The sequence below is a fragment of the Sciurus carolinensis genome, chromosome 8 (genome assembly GCF_902686445.1).
Source record: "Sciurus carolinensis chromosome 8, mSciCar1.2, whole genome shotgun sequence".
NCBI classification, from domain to species: domain Eukaryota; kingdom Metazoa; phylum Chordata; class Mammalia; order Rodentia; family Sciuridae; genus Sciurus; species Sciurus carolinensis.
Window position 1 is genome coordinate 36,848,239 of NC_062220.1, and position 14,289 is coordinate 36,862,527.

The following is a 14,289-nucleotide window of genomic DNA, read 5'->3' on the forward strand; positions in this document are numbered from 1 at the left end:
AGAGTGGGACTGGTGGTGGTCCTTCAAATTTATCATGTTGGAGGAAGTATTGAAGATTTTATGGATCCATTTAACCCAGGTATTTCTGAACTGTCAATCAATGTGGAGCAACTAGCATTTGAATAATTTTCTCTCAATTTCTATTGGGTCAAAAGAATTAGCCCCTTATCCAAGCAATTAGTTCCACTGTAACATCTGTGTAAACTGAACTGCACATAGTCAAAGTGCAAGAAGCATCCATCCAAATCTCTGCTTTGATCGACGCAACCTCTCAGTCTCTCCTTCTCCTTAGGATGGATGGTATTTTTCTTTTCCATTTAACCATCCCCTCACATGTTCATATCCTAGATCTTATTGCTAATTTCTCTATGTCTGTAACATTTTTATTACATCCTATTTTTTCAGAGGACTTCTAGTGTTCCTAGTTCACTAATTGTTTAAGCCCCTTGAGATGCCAAATCATTTGACTCTATTACTATTTTCAATTGTTATTTCCCTCTGGCAATATTTTAAAAATTTCTTCTTTAAACTGTCTGGAGTTCTTGGTCTGCCACTATAATCAGTTCTCTTATAAACACCGAATATAATACTCCTCATTATCTCCTCTCCTAAAACAGTGGCCTGTTCATTATTTTATTCTTACCACTTAGCACAGTACTTAGCACATCATAGGTGCTCAGCAAATACATATTAACTTAAATTACTCCAAAATTCACAAATATATTGAAAAGCACTGTTTCCATCATAATTTCTATGTAGGAATACTGTTGATGGATAAAAGACAGCAGCAACAAAGATAAGAACAACAATTATAATAGCTACTACACACTTGTTACTATGTGACATTTGGCAAAACATTTTTAATGAAAAATGCTTTCAATCTTTACAACAAATCTATGAGGTGGAGACATCATTTTACAAAGGAGGAAAAAGGTTTAGAGAAATTCAGAAACTTGTTTGTATGTTTAGTAAAGAGCAGAACAGAGGCTGAATCAAGTCTTTTTATTTTTATTTTTATTTTTTTATTATTATTGTATACAAATGGGATACATGTTCTTTCTCTATTTGTACATGGAGTCAAGGCATACCATTTGTGTAATCATACGTTTACATAGGGCAATGATGTTTGATTCATTATTTTTTTTTCCCTTCCCCCCCCTCCTACCCCTCTTTTCCCTCTATACAGTCCTTCTTTCCTTCATTCTTACCACACTCCTTATCCCTAACCCTAAACCTAACTCTAAACCTAATGCTAACCCTTCCCACCCCCCAATATATGTCCTCATCCGCTTATCAGCGAGATCATTGTCCTTTAGTTTTTTGAGATTGGCTTATCTCACTTAGCATGATATTCTCCAATTTCATCCATTTGCCTGCAAATGCCATAATTTTATCATTCTTCATTGCGGAGTAATATTCCATTGTATATATATGCCACAGTTTCTTTATCCATTCATCAACTGATGGGCATCTAGGTTGGTTCCACAATCTGGCTATGGTGAATTGAGCAGCAATGAACATTGATGTGGCTGTATCTCTGTAGTATGCTGATTTTAAGTCCTTTGGGTGTAGGCCAAGGAGTGGGATAGCTGGGTCAAATGGCGTTTCCATTCCAAGCTTTCTGAGGAATCTCCATACTGCTTTCCAGAGTGGCTGCACTAATTTGCAACCCCACCAGCAATGTATGAGTGTTCCTTTTTCACCACATCCTCGCCAACACCTATTGTTGCTTGTGTTCTTGATAATCGCCATTCTAATTGGGGTGAGATGAAATCTTAGGGTAGTTTTGATTTGCATTTCCCTTATTACTAGGGATGTTGAACATTTTTTCATATATCTGTTGATTGCTTGTACATCTTCTTCTGTGAAGTGTCTGTTCATTTCCTTAGCCCATTTGTTGATTGGATTATTTGTATTCTTCGTGTGGAATCAGACCAGAGACCCTGCATCTTATAGAAGAAAAGTAGGTCCAAATCTTCAACTTGTTGGCTTAGGATCAGACTTCCTTAACAGGACTCCCATAGCACAAGAAATAAAAGCAAGAATCAACAACTGGGATAGATTCAAACTAAAAAGCTTTCTCTCAGCAAAGGAAACTATCAGCAATGTGAAGAGAGAGCCTACAGAGTGGGAGAATATCTTTGCCAACCATACTTCAGATAGAGCGCTAATTTCCAGAATCTATAAAGAACTGAATCAAGTCTTATATAAAAATCAAATGCAGTGATCTTACCCACTGTGCTGTGCCAGCAGATGCAAGAATGTAGCCCTTTCATAGAACTATAGAATTATAAAATCTGAAAGGACCTGAGCCAGATCTGATCCTCTGACACACTGCAACTGAATTGTTTAGCCTCTGAGTTTAGACCTGTCTCTCTGTAATTTCCACTCATTGATCTGTTTCACCCCTTTTTTTCAGAGATGGAGTTGTACAGAGTAATTTAGTTCTTTTAACATATATAGGTATTTTTCAATCAAGTGTCTGTAAATGCTGGTGGCTTTTGGCAATCTAAGTTAACTGTTATAGTTCAAGACCATTCCAGAGATGAGAACTGAGTAAATATTAACAACTTCCCCCCACCCCATGCTTAGTTGGAACTTGAAAGGACTACATAACATCAATGAGCAAGCTTCTGTCAATCACAATCTAGACCAGATTAGTCTTAAAGTCCAAGAAGGAAGCAAAGTTCACCTTAGTGCTGAAATTTCTGCACACTTCTCCTGGTCAGTGTTTGCAAGTTTAAGGAAAAGAAAATGATGAAGGAGAAAGAGAAAACCATTGCTATTGTGAAGGTTATAGACCCTTCAAAGTTAAAACTGGTGAGCAAGTGCATTTTGGAATTCTTTCAGTGTTTGGAGATGAATCCAGCTTAAATACTGAATTCAAATTTTATAAATTTATACTCGATAAAATAAGGTATGTAGAAGTTGAGCTTCGGAATATGTAAACTATTACATACTCTATTAACAGGCTTGTTTATTTATAAGATTGTTTTTAGTGCTGTGTGCTACATTAAAAATATTGCTATAGTCTATTTGGTTAAATATTACTAAAGTAATGTTTTATTATGACTTTTACATAAAAAAAGATGAGGGTTCCAGTACTTGTCTGTTGAAATATTTCTATTAATTCAATTAATAACAATTTTATTAATTTCTATTACAATGTGCATGTAAACATATGATGCAAAAACACTTATAAGTTACCATTTTTTGTTTTTTATTTTCATTTTTAAATTTTTGTTATAAATCAGTTTGCCAAAGACAAGGGGTCTCCCTCTCTGGTCCCACTCATTATTTTTTCTTTACTCATAAGAAAGAAAAACTAATGAGCAATAAAAACACTGTGGAATTTCTCTGGTCAATGTTTGTCATTGATGCCTTATAGTGATATTTAAACAAATAAAATAAAGTTAGGGGAAAATCAGTGATATAGGGATTAAACTGGAAAAAGTGAGTTTAGTATAATTAAATAAACAAGCACCCAAAGGAAGGAAATTAATCTTTCTTCATATTACTTTTTCATATGTGCAAACATCACAGTATATACTGCCTTACAGTGCTTCTCTTTTACCTGAATTTTATCTTTTTGTTATGTCTACAGTTGCTCTATGTAATAGTCTCCTGCTTATTTTTGCAGTTTTCAGTTCACTATAAATGTCTTCACAGAAAGCAAAACAGAGGATCTAAAAACTTGAAATTTTCCATCAGCTTTCCCTGACACTCTCAACTAAGTATGTGATATATTACAAATATACATACACACTTGTATAAAAATTTGGTTTCTTTTCCCTTGCTACTTATCCTGAGAATTTGAGAATATAATATGTAACTATATAAAATGATTTTTCCTTTTTTGTATTTATAATAAAATTATCTAGGAGAGTACATTTATGTGTATATACACATATATACTTCTAGAATATTCTCAGATAGGAAAACTTCCCTTTAGGACACTATTTCTGTGGCAGAGTTTTGGTAGGAAAAAAATATTATGTTAAACTATTTATTTGTCTTATTTTAAAAGTCTATGAAATGTGTACTTTATGGTAGAAATATTTTATATTAAATTATGTTAAAAGTCAATCAAATTTACTTGCAACTGTAAAGAAGACTCTGGTTGGATACTTTTTCCTTCTTTCTAAAATATTACACACCTTTAAGTTGTCATTTCTACATTTATTGTCACATTGATAGCATTGACTTCTCTGTTTTTTTAATTTTTGATGCTTTAGAATTATACATAATAGTGGAATTCATTGTTACATATTTTCACAAGTACAAACTAGAACAATATAATTAGAAAGATTTTGATTCCTGCTCTATTTGTTTGCTACTCTACCATTTTTTAGCTAGGAAACATAGCAAACTTACTTTAGTTGCTTTTAATTTTTAAAAATTTTTTTATTGTAAACAAATGGGGTACAACTTGTTTCTCTGTTTGTACATGAAGTAGAGGCATACCACTTGTGTAATTATACATTTACATAGAGTAATGGTGATTTTTTGGTAAATGTGAAGTACATGAAGATGTATATCGCATATTATAACTTGCATGTTTTTTTTACTATAATATTTTTCATGAAGAGGTAGACTTATTTCTGTGAACACATCACTTTTCTTCTCTTACCTTATTATTTTGACTGGAGTTTTATTCACAAGGTTGACTATCAAAAGGAATGATGTCAAAGGGATGAATTCAAATGTTTTCTCAATTAGGGTCCAATTTGCTATAGTGTTTGGATGTTTTTCACCAAATTAGGGAAACTCCCTTGTCTTCCTAATAAAGTAAGAGTCTTATCATAATGGGATTAACTTTTATCAAATTCTTTTTCTAAATTTATGGAAATGGTCATAGATTTCTGTTTTAATATTGTAAAGTTCACCTATGGGAAATCCAACTTGATTATGGAATATTACCTTGTTTATGTTCTCTTGAATTCAATTTGTTATTAATATTTTGCTTAAGATTTATAATCATGAGTGAAATGGGCCTATAATTTTTCTTCCTCATAATGTCATTTTATGATTCTGTTCTCAATGAATTGGTTCACATTCCATCTTGCCTCTATTTTTGGAAAGTTTTAGTACAAAAGTGGCAAGATATATTTCTTGAAAATATGACATTTCCCCCCATAAATCTACCTAGTCCAGATATTTTCCTTGTGAAATATGTTTAGTTTATTTTTATTTCTTCAGTAGTCATAAGACCGTTGAAGCTATTAATTACTTTTTTTGTTCAGCTTTATCAAATAATATTTTTCTAAAAACTCATGCATTTTGTCTAAGCACAATCATAGACAAATTATCATTGGTAGCATCTCATCATTTTTTACTATGGTAAAATAAACATAACAAAAAATTTATCATTTTAACCATAGTTAAGTGTATAATTCTGTGGCACTAAATATATTCACAATGTTATGGAACCATCACCACAGTATATTTTGTGACTCTTTTCATCATCCCAAATAGAAACTCTGCCCTTTTGATGGTAGCCCTCCTTTCCTCCAATTCCTAGTCTCTGGTAATATTTATTCTACTTTCAGTCTCCATGAATGTACTTATTCTAGGTATCTCACATAAGTGTAATCATACAATTTTTTGTTCATTTGTGTCTGGTTTGTGTAATTTAACATCATGTTTACAAGATTTATGCATGCTGTAGAATGTATCAAAATTTCACTCACTTTTTTAAAAATATTTTTTTAGTTGTCAATGGACTTTTATTTTACTTATTTATATGGGTGCTGAGTATTGAACCCAGTGCCCCACACATGCTAAGCAAGCGCTTTACCACTGAGCTACAACTCCAGCCCAAAATTTCACTCACTTTTAGGGCTGATTAATATTCTGTTATGTGTTTATACTACATTTTCTTTATCCATTCATCTGTTGATGGACTTTTGAATTTCTATTTTTTTGGCTATTGTAGATGTGAAAATTGGTGTACGGTATCTGTTTAAGTCCTTGGTTTCAGTTATTTTGGGTACTAAATTAGAAGTGAAATTGCTGGATCATATGTTACTTCTAGAACTTTTTGAGGCTCCACCATGCTGCTTTCCACAATGGTAATATACTTTTACATTCCTACCAGCAATGGACCAGTGTTCTACTTTCTTCGCATCCTTTCCAACACTTGCTATTTTCTGCCTTTTTTTTCTTTAGAAAATAGTCATTTTAATAAGTGAAAAGTGATATTACATTTTGGTTTTGATTTTCATGACCCTAATGACTTGTGCTGTTTGGCATCTTCATGTGTTTACTGGCTGTTTGTATATCTACTTGGGAGAAACATTTATTCAAGTCCTTTACTTACTTTTAAAATTGGTAAAATTGGGTTGGTTTTTGTGTTCTTTTTGAGTTGTAGAAGGTGTGTGTGTGTGTGTGTATAAAATATATATGAATGTCATATATACATGGCATCATATGATACCCAAATCATGGGCAACAAAAGAAAAAAAAGATAAATACAGATAATATATATGCATATATACATATATATATATACACACAGAGAAAGAGAGACTGGCTATTAATTTTTTTATCAGGTTCTATTTGCAAATAGCTTTTCTTATGTGGATTGTCTTTTCACACTCTTGATAGTGTTCTTACTTATATAAAATTTTAATTCTGATAAATTCTAATCATCTAGATTTTCTTTTGTTGTCTGTGATTTTGGTATCATATCCACAAAATCATGGCCAAATCCAATGACAGGAATCTTTCACTCTATGTTTTAAGAGTTTTATAATTTTGTCTCTTATACTTAATTTTTGTATGTGGGGAAAGATAAGAACCCAACTTCATTCTTTTTCCTAGCTATCTGCCCTTTGCCTGCTGTATCTGCCCTTTTTCCATTGGATCTAGTCTTGGCACTCATGTCAAAAATTATTTGAACATATATCAGAGGGTTTATTTTTGCTATTGCCATTATGTTCCATAGGTCTGTATATTTGTTTTCCTGACAGAATCTCACTATTTAGGTTACTATAGCAATGTAATAAATTTTGAAATTCAGAAGTGTAAGTCCTCCAACTCTTTTCTCTTTGTTTTAGGAATTCTTCAGATCCATATGAATTCTTGTATGCATTTTTATTTTATTTTTCCTGGTTTGTTTTTTGGTCCTTTTAATTTATTTTTACTTTTTATTGGTTGTTTTTAGTTATACATGACAGTATAATCCATCTTGATGTAATATAAAAGCATGGAATATATCTTGTTCAAGTAGATATACTCAATGGTGAGGTTCACTGTGTTATATTCATGTATGTACATGGGGAAGTTATATCAGATACATTCCACTGTTGTTCCTTTTCCCATTCTCCCTTCCTTTCCTTCAATCTCCATAGCCTACTCCACTGAACTTCTCTATTTCTTAAAAAATGCAGTTGAGTTTTGATATGGATTGCATGAATATATAGATTGTTTGGGTAGTATTACCATTAATAGTATTAAGTCTTTCCATCTATGAATATGGAATTCTTTTCATTTATTGATATTTTCTTTAATTTATTTTAGTTGTATTTTTTAGTTTTTGGTGTACAAGTATTTCATTTCTTGGCTAAGTATATTCCTAAGTACATCATTTTTTGATGTTATTTAATTTCAATTGCTTTCTTAATTTCTTTTTCAGAATGTTCCTGTTATTGTAATAACAATAACAATGTTATTGTAATAACAATAACAATGTTATTGAAATGTTATTGAAATGCAACTGAGTTTGGTGTATTGATTTTATGTACTGCAACTTTACTGAATTCAGGGTCCCCCACCTTGGTAGAATCTTTGGATTTTCTAAATATATCAAGCCATCAATGAACAGAAATCATTTTGTTTATTCTTTTCCAATCGTGTGACTTTTGTTTCTTTTTCTTGCCTAATTGCTCTGGCTAGAACATCTAAAACAATGTTGAATAGAAGTGATGAAAACCAGCATCATTTTCTTACTCCAGAACCTACAAGTAAAATTGTTAAATCTCAATTTGTACTGTAGTTATGATTTCTTTTGATTTGAAATATTGTTTATTTAGTCTTCTCTCTTTTTTAATCAGTCTTGCCATAAGTGCATTTATCTAAATCTAAAAATAACCTATTTTTCTCATATTATTAAAACTACAAATTTTCTTTAAACATTGTTTTGCCATATTCCAGACATTTCTTTATGTGTATTTTAAAATTCCAGTGTGATTTTATCTTTATCCTTCAGTTAACAACTTTTAAAAATTTGCCAATATTTTGCAATCTAATGTTCTATGAAATATGTTGAGCATTTCTTTTGACTGAGTACATAAACACTTTTTAAATGTTTCATGTGTACTTGAGAAAGCTGTGTATTCTTATGTATTCCTGTGTATATACATATATATATATATATATATGACCATGAATTTACTTTTTTTGTCAAGTTTTCTGTAACATTACTAATTATTTTTGTCTGCTAAACTTTTGAAAAACAAGAAATGCATTGAATATTCCACTATAATGATTGGTTATTCATTTCTCCTTACATTCCTCACCATTTTTTTCATGCATTCATGCTAGTTATTGTAAGACCTTTTTTAAAAAAGGAATTAATCTTTCCATTTTATATTGACTCTCTCCCTTAATGATGTTTCTAATTTTAAAGTCCATTTTCTCTAATGTTAATTTCATTTTAGTTAATATAAATCTTCCTATGGTTTTTAGCTGCTGAATATATCTGATTTCATTCTTTTATTCCCAGCTTTTGTATATCCTTTCACTAGGCCTATTTTTATCTTGTAAGCTATTTACATTTAATTACTATCTTCTTACTCAAATATGTTAACCCTTCAGCTGGGAGTTTGAGCAATTTACTTTGATTATTATTATTGATATATTTCAGCTGCTTCTCTGACTTTGTTATTTGTGTTTCATGGTAAATATATTTATCTTTGATACTTTCTTATTACTTCCATGTCTTTTTGTTCCCATGCTACCTTAATCCACTGATACTGAAGATATCCATGCTATCATACTGAGTTATAGGGTTATAGATTTTACTTTATCTTTGTTCTTGTTCCTCATTGCCACTTTTGAAATTTATGATTACTGTGTGAAGATATTTGATCAATTTTATTTTACTTTTTTGAGTCATATCTTTTAAATATCTCCTCTTATTTAGGTATATTTCTTCTAAAACTCTTCTCAATTTTAGCCTTTGTGGGCATAAACCTCCTTAGACATTTTGTTTATTTAACATTGTATGTTTAATAATATTTTTACCATGGGCTTATTTGTAAATAACATTTGAGTTTGATATAAAATTGTGCTTTTTTTCTTTCAATGTAATGTTCTAAAAATATTTATTTATTTTCTCTTTCCATTTAATTTTCTATTGAAAAATTTTATCAGTCTGATTCCTGAATCCTCATAAATAAACTTTTTTCCTTTCTTTAGGCATTTAGATTTTTCTCTTTACTCTTCAATTTAGTATAATATATCTGGATATGTTTTCCCTACTATCTGTTCATTGGCATCATAGAGACACTTTGATTTTTAAATTGAAATAAACTAATAATAAAATAAAAAATTGTAGTCTTTTACTTAGTGTTAATTCTTGGAAATATATCTCCATTATTTATTACATTTCAGTTCTTCAAGTTTTATTTTTTCCCTTTCTTTATTTCTTTCTTTCCTTCCCATCTGTGTTTTGATTTTAATACATTCATCCTTCATATTGTTTTACTTTACTTTCATATGTCCTATCTCTTGGTCTTTTATTTCTCTCTCTTAGTACATTAAGAAATGCTATTTTGGATTATTCTTCACGGTTTTTTTTTTTTCCTAAGTAAAATTTTTCATACTTCCTGTTTCTACTTGGTTCTTACTGGTCTCATTGGTCATCGCTACATTTACTTATTATCATTTTCTGTTGTAAACTATTACAAATTCCTCCTCATTTCTCTAAGGCTAATTTAAGAAATTTGGTTTTCTTTTCTTTCTTTTTTTCTTTTCATGGTATTTATAATGCTACATATTACTTTGCTTTTGAAATAGTCATTTTCCTAGATGTTTTGCAGTTTTGCTCATGAGCTCATTTTCTTCAGGAACTATTGGCTATTGTTAATGGAAGTATGTATGCAGAAAGGTCAGACCCAGTCCATTTCAATTGCTATGATTTCAATAAAGGAGATATGAATATAATCTAGATACCAGGGAGTCACTCTCAATCACTCATCACCTCAGAGTAATTTCTCAGATCAGAAGTTCACATTTTTCTACAAGAGAGAAATATTGTCTTATAGAGAAATGTGTTCCACCTTGTTGAATAGATTTCATAACATATTCCTTATTTCATGTCTTTCAAATGTGTTTCTTGTTAATAAAAATGTTCATCTACTGTCATGCCAAAGGTTTTGCCTTACTGAGAAATTAATCTGTTTTTTCAATCAAAATAAATATTTCTTCATGAAATACTTATGCTCTTGCCTAATGATCTTCAAAATGAAGTTAAGATTTAGACCTTATTGCCTAAGTAACTTACACCTTTGATAACTGTAGATAAAAATTTGCTTTGTAAGCTCTTCCAGATGTGTATATAATTGTTAAATTTTCACTAATATTGTACTCTTACATCTTTTAATAGAGAAAAGGTACTTTAGATTACATGAAGTGTATTATATGCTTGGAAATTGAAACCCAATAGTGTAATGATAATCAAAAAGTGATTAGCCATTTACATGAAATAGAATGGTACCTATAGCATTAAATTAAATAGGTTATTAATCATCTTGCTTTACGGCATAAATTAGACAATAACCAAGGTCAAGAGAAGATGTAGTATAGCTATAGTTAAGCAGGATTAGGTTCATTATCAGAATTCCTGCCACATTTCTAAGGAACAATTCATTGGCTACTGTCTAACCAGGTAATAGGGACCCAAGAAGTGCTATAGTTAGAAACCTCTGTCATTACACTATCATTACAGCATATATGTAGTATATAGCTCCTTCTCTTCTGAAACATTTCTGCAATTGCTACTTCAGTATTGACATCCATCAGAACTCAAGTTCTTCAGAGAAAAGTGCTCTTTCCCTGGATCCTTCCCCCTCACTCCCTGTCCTTTTGTTCAGTGTGTCTATTATGTTTATCCAAACACAGTGGAAATGTACAACTCAGGTTGGTGATTCCTTATCTCATAACCAGCACATTTTTCAAAAACAATTTTGGAATGTAGTACTTTTAAAACTATGACTAAATAACTCACAACATAGGGAAAGCTCTGCTTTTTAAAAAATTCCTCCTAATTGTATTTATCTGATACTTCTAATTGTATTTGTACATCTTTCCAATTTGATCAACTTTGTCCTCATTTTGCACTTAAGGAAATTCAGAAGGAATAAATACTTGATTTAATAGCTCCCTTCCAAGTTCCATAAATAGAAACACATTTTGAAGCATTAAGTTTGAATAAAATAAAGGTGAAGAGGCTTAATAGAGTTAGGTGTGTGAAGCAAAGCCTATGATCACAGCTATGTGGGAAGCTAAGGAAGGAGGATTGTAAGTTTAAGGTCAACCTGGGCATATTAGCAAGACCTCGCCTCAAAATAAATTATTATTTTAAAAGGATGGGAACCTAACTCAGTGATAGAGTTTTTGTCTGCCATTTGTGAGGCCCTGAGTTCAATCCCAGTACCACCAACAAAACAAAACAAAACAAAACAGAAAAAGGAAATAAAGAAGTATTATATGCAATAGAGTGATCTTCATTGACATGTACATTAATTTACATATTAGGTAATTTCCACCACATTTTCAAAATTCTTTTTCCTTCGAAATATACAACATTTATTACACACACTATAGTGGTTTATTACCTCAAAAGCTAATTTTGTTCTTAAAATGACCTTTGTTCATATTTATTTCCAGTCTGATTTTATAAGTATCAAAAAGTTCTCTCAGGCTGAATGTAATTTTGCAAAAAGTGGGAACTTGGAGTTAGATTTTCCATAATAATCTTGTTAAAGGAATGCGTGATTATATGTATTGTTTCTAGTCCTTGAGGAAAGAAAAAGTGTTGCTTCTTAGTTAGTTTTTGGTTAACTGCTTAAAACTGGAATGAAAACCCTTAGAATGAAAATATTTTAAAATTTAAGATCCTACATTATAAATGTAGCTTGTTGTGGAGTAACAGATATTCACTTGAAATATGAATATTATTTAAATTTAATTTTCTTGGAAGATCGAGTCCATAAGCACATTTTGAATAATGAATTGGTAGTTTTGAATTGTGTATAAAAGGCTTAGCTTTTCTAAAAATCTCTTCCTAAGAAGCACTTTACGAATTGCAGTGTTGCTATAATTGGATGTACCCTATAGTCACTAGAGGCAAAAGTAGTTTTAGAGTACTTTTGGTTACCAACTGGCATATTTATAATAATCTAGAACATTAAGTGTGCAATGAGAAAAAGTATGCCTTCCAGGAAGGAGAGTTCCTCCCTTAATTAGCAGTCTAAAATGCCTCTTGACTGAGAGTTGCTGGTAGCACTGATGGCATTCAGAAGACTCTCAGATATTCAACCATTATACCTAATTTGTGGTGCAGAGGGAACTTTCCAGCTTTACTCAGATGTGTATTGATTTTTGTCCAAAATGATAATTTTAATTGTATTCATTTATAACCATGTCCTATGCTGGCTCAAACTTCCATAGCTTTGTAAATATTAATCAGAATTTCCCTTCATGCATGAACTGATTTATCTTTTTGTTTAAATATGAATAGAATTTTTAGCATATCTTATCCACAAGCATTTTATAATGTATTTAAAATAGTCATACTCACCTCTTGTTTAAAATTAAAACACTATATATTCCCATTATTATTAACAAACCAACAAACTTAAAGTGAAGATTTTAAAGTCTACAACTAAATATATCCATGTGTGCAGGAGGTTTGATTGATCTTTTCCTTATTCCTCTAAAGTTATCTGGAAGCATTTTGGATGTCTATAGTGGCGAACCGGGGATTTCACCAGTTAATATGGGGCTTACAAATGCTTCCTGTCCAAGTGGTTTACCAATGAAAAGAGAAATTACAGGTAATGTTACTTTTATATTTTTATGCTGTTTAACTTTTATTAGCTCCTTAAAATATGAGAGATACACTGTATCATACCAAATAAATTTTTTTTAAAAAATCAAGATTTTAGTTAAAAAGGAAACACATGAGAGTAAATTCATTATTTTTAGAGTACCTACACTGTAAGTTAATTTAATTCACAGTTTAACTGAATTGATTAATTAGCAATTGTATATATGTTTTTAGCAATTGTACACACACTTGCACATACCACACACCTTTCATTTAAATAGGTTCATTTTGCTGTTGAATAGATTGGAATTTATTAATTTAGTTGCAAAATGATATATGAAATTAGGGAAATTGTTTTTGTATGTAGAATTTGATATAAGACAAAAGCTTAATTCAATTTTTCTTGTTTTATGGATTTCATGAAAGACTTGCATTTAACTTTCTCAATTAGGAAAACCAGCTAAATATTTTACAGTTCATTTAAAAAAATGTTACAGCTCAGAGGAGTTATAGGGACATAGTCAAATTATTCAAAATATATAGATGCAGCATAAGGACCAGAGTAATTATTTTCTCAAAGTTACACATCTGGGAAGAAGCAGAAATGATTTAACGTAGGAATTTTCCTGACATACAAATCCAGTGTCAGATCTTCTACAATAATAAACATAAAATTTATTTTCAAATTTTTATAACAGATTTGGAGCTCCAAAACTGGTTTTTAGGACTGAGGACGTATCTCAGTAGGTAGGGTGCTTCCCTCACAAGCACAAGGCCATGGGTTCAATCCCCAGCACCACACACACACACACACAAAAATTGGTTTTCAGTAGTTTTTACATAGTTAATACTAACATTTTAAGTAAATACAATAGGGACTTTCTTGGAGCTTAATCAATTACTCAAAAATGTTTAAGCATTTAAATTATTTAGATTAAAACTAATGACCATAGCTTTGAATGCATTTAAAGAGAATATATTATTTTATTACCTATTTTGATATTATGATAATTCTAAGAATACTTTACTAATTATCTGTTGTTATATCAAGTTAACCCCCCAAATTTAGCAGCTTGAAGGAAGCATTTGTGATCTCATCCAATATCTAAGGGTCAGGAAACCAGGAGAGACTTAGCAAATTGGTGCTGAATCAGAGTCTATTATGAAGCTATAATTCAGCTGTCAGTCAGAGGTCTGCAATCTGACCCTTGACTCGGGCTGGAAGTCGCACTGTC

General features: G+C 31.0%; 1 protein-coding gene across 10 annotated transcripts in view; it reads left to right on the plus strand.

The window, feature by feature from the left end:
- The window catches only part of Tfec (transcription factor EC), a 207,153-nt gene that overhangs the window by 179,314 nt on the left and 13,550 nt on the right, over positions 1-14,289 (plus strand). For all 10 annotated transcript variants that reach the window (XM_047560781.1, XM_047560784.1, XM_047560780.1 and 7 more), the window contains one exon: positions 12,947-13,061. In XM_047560781.1, the coding sequence (XP_047416737.1) occupies positions 12,947-13,061 (115 nt within the window). The remainder of the gene's footprint in view (positions 1-12,946; positions 13,062-14,289) is intronic.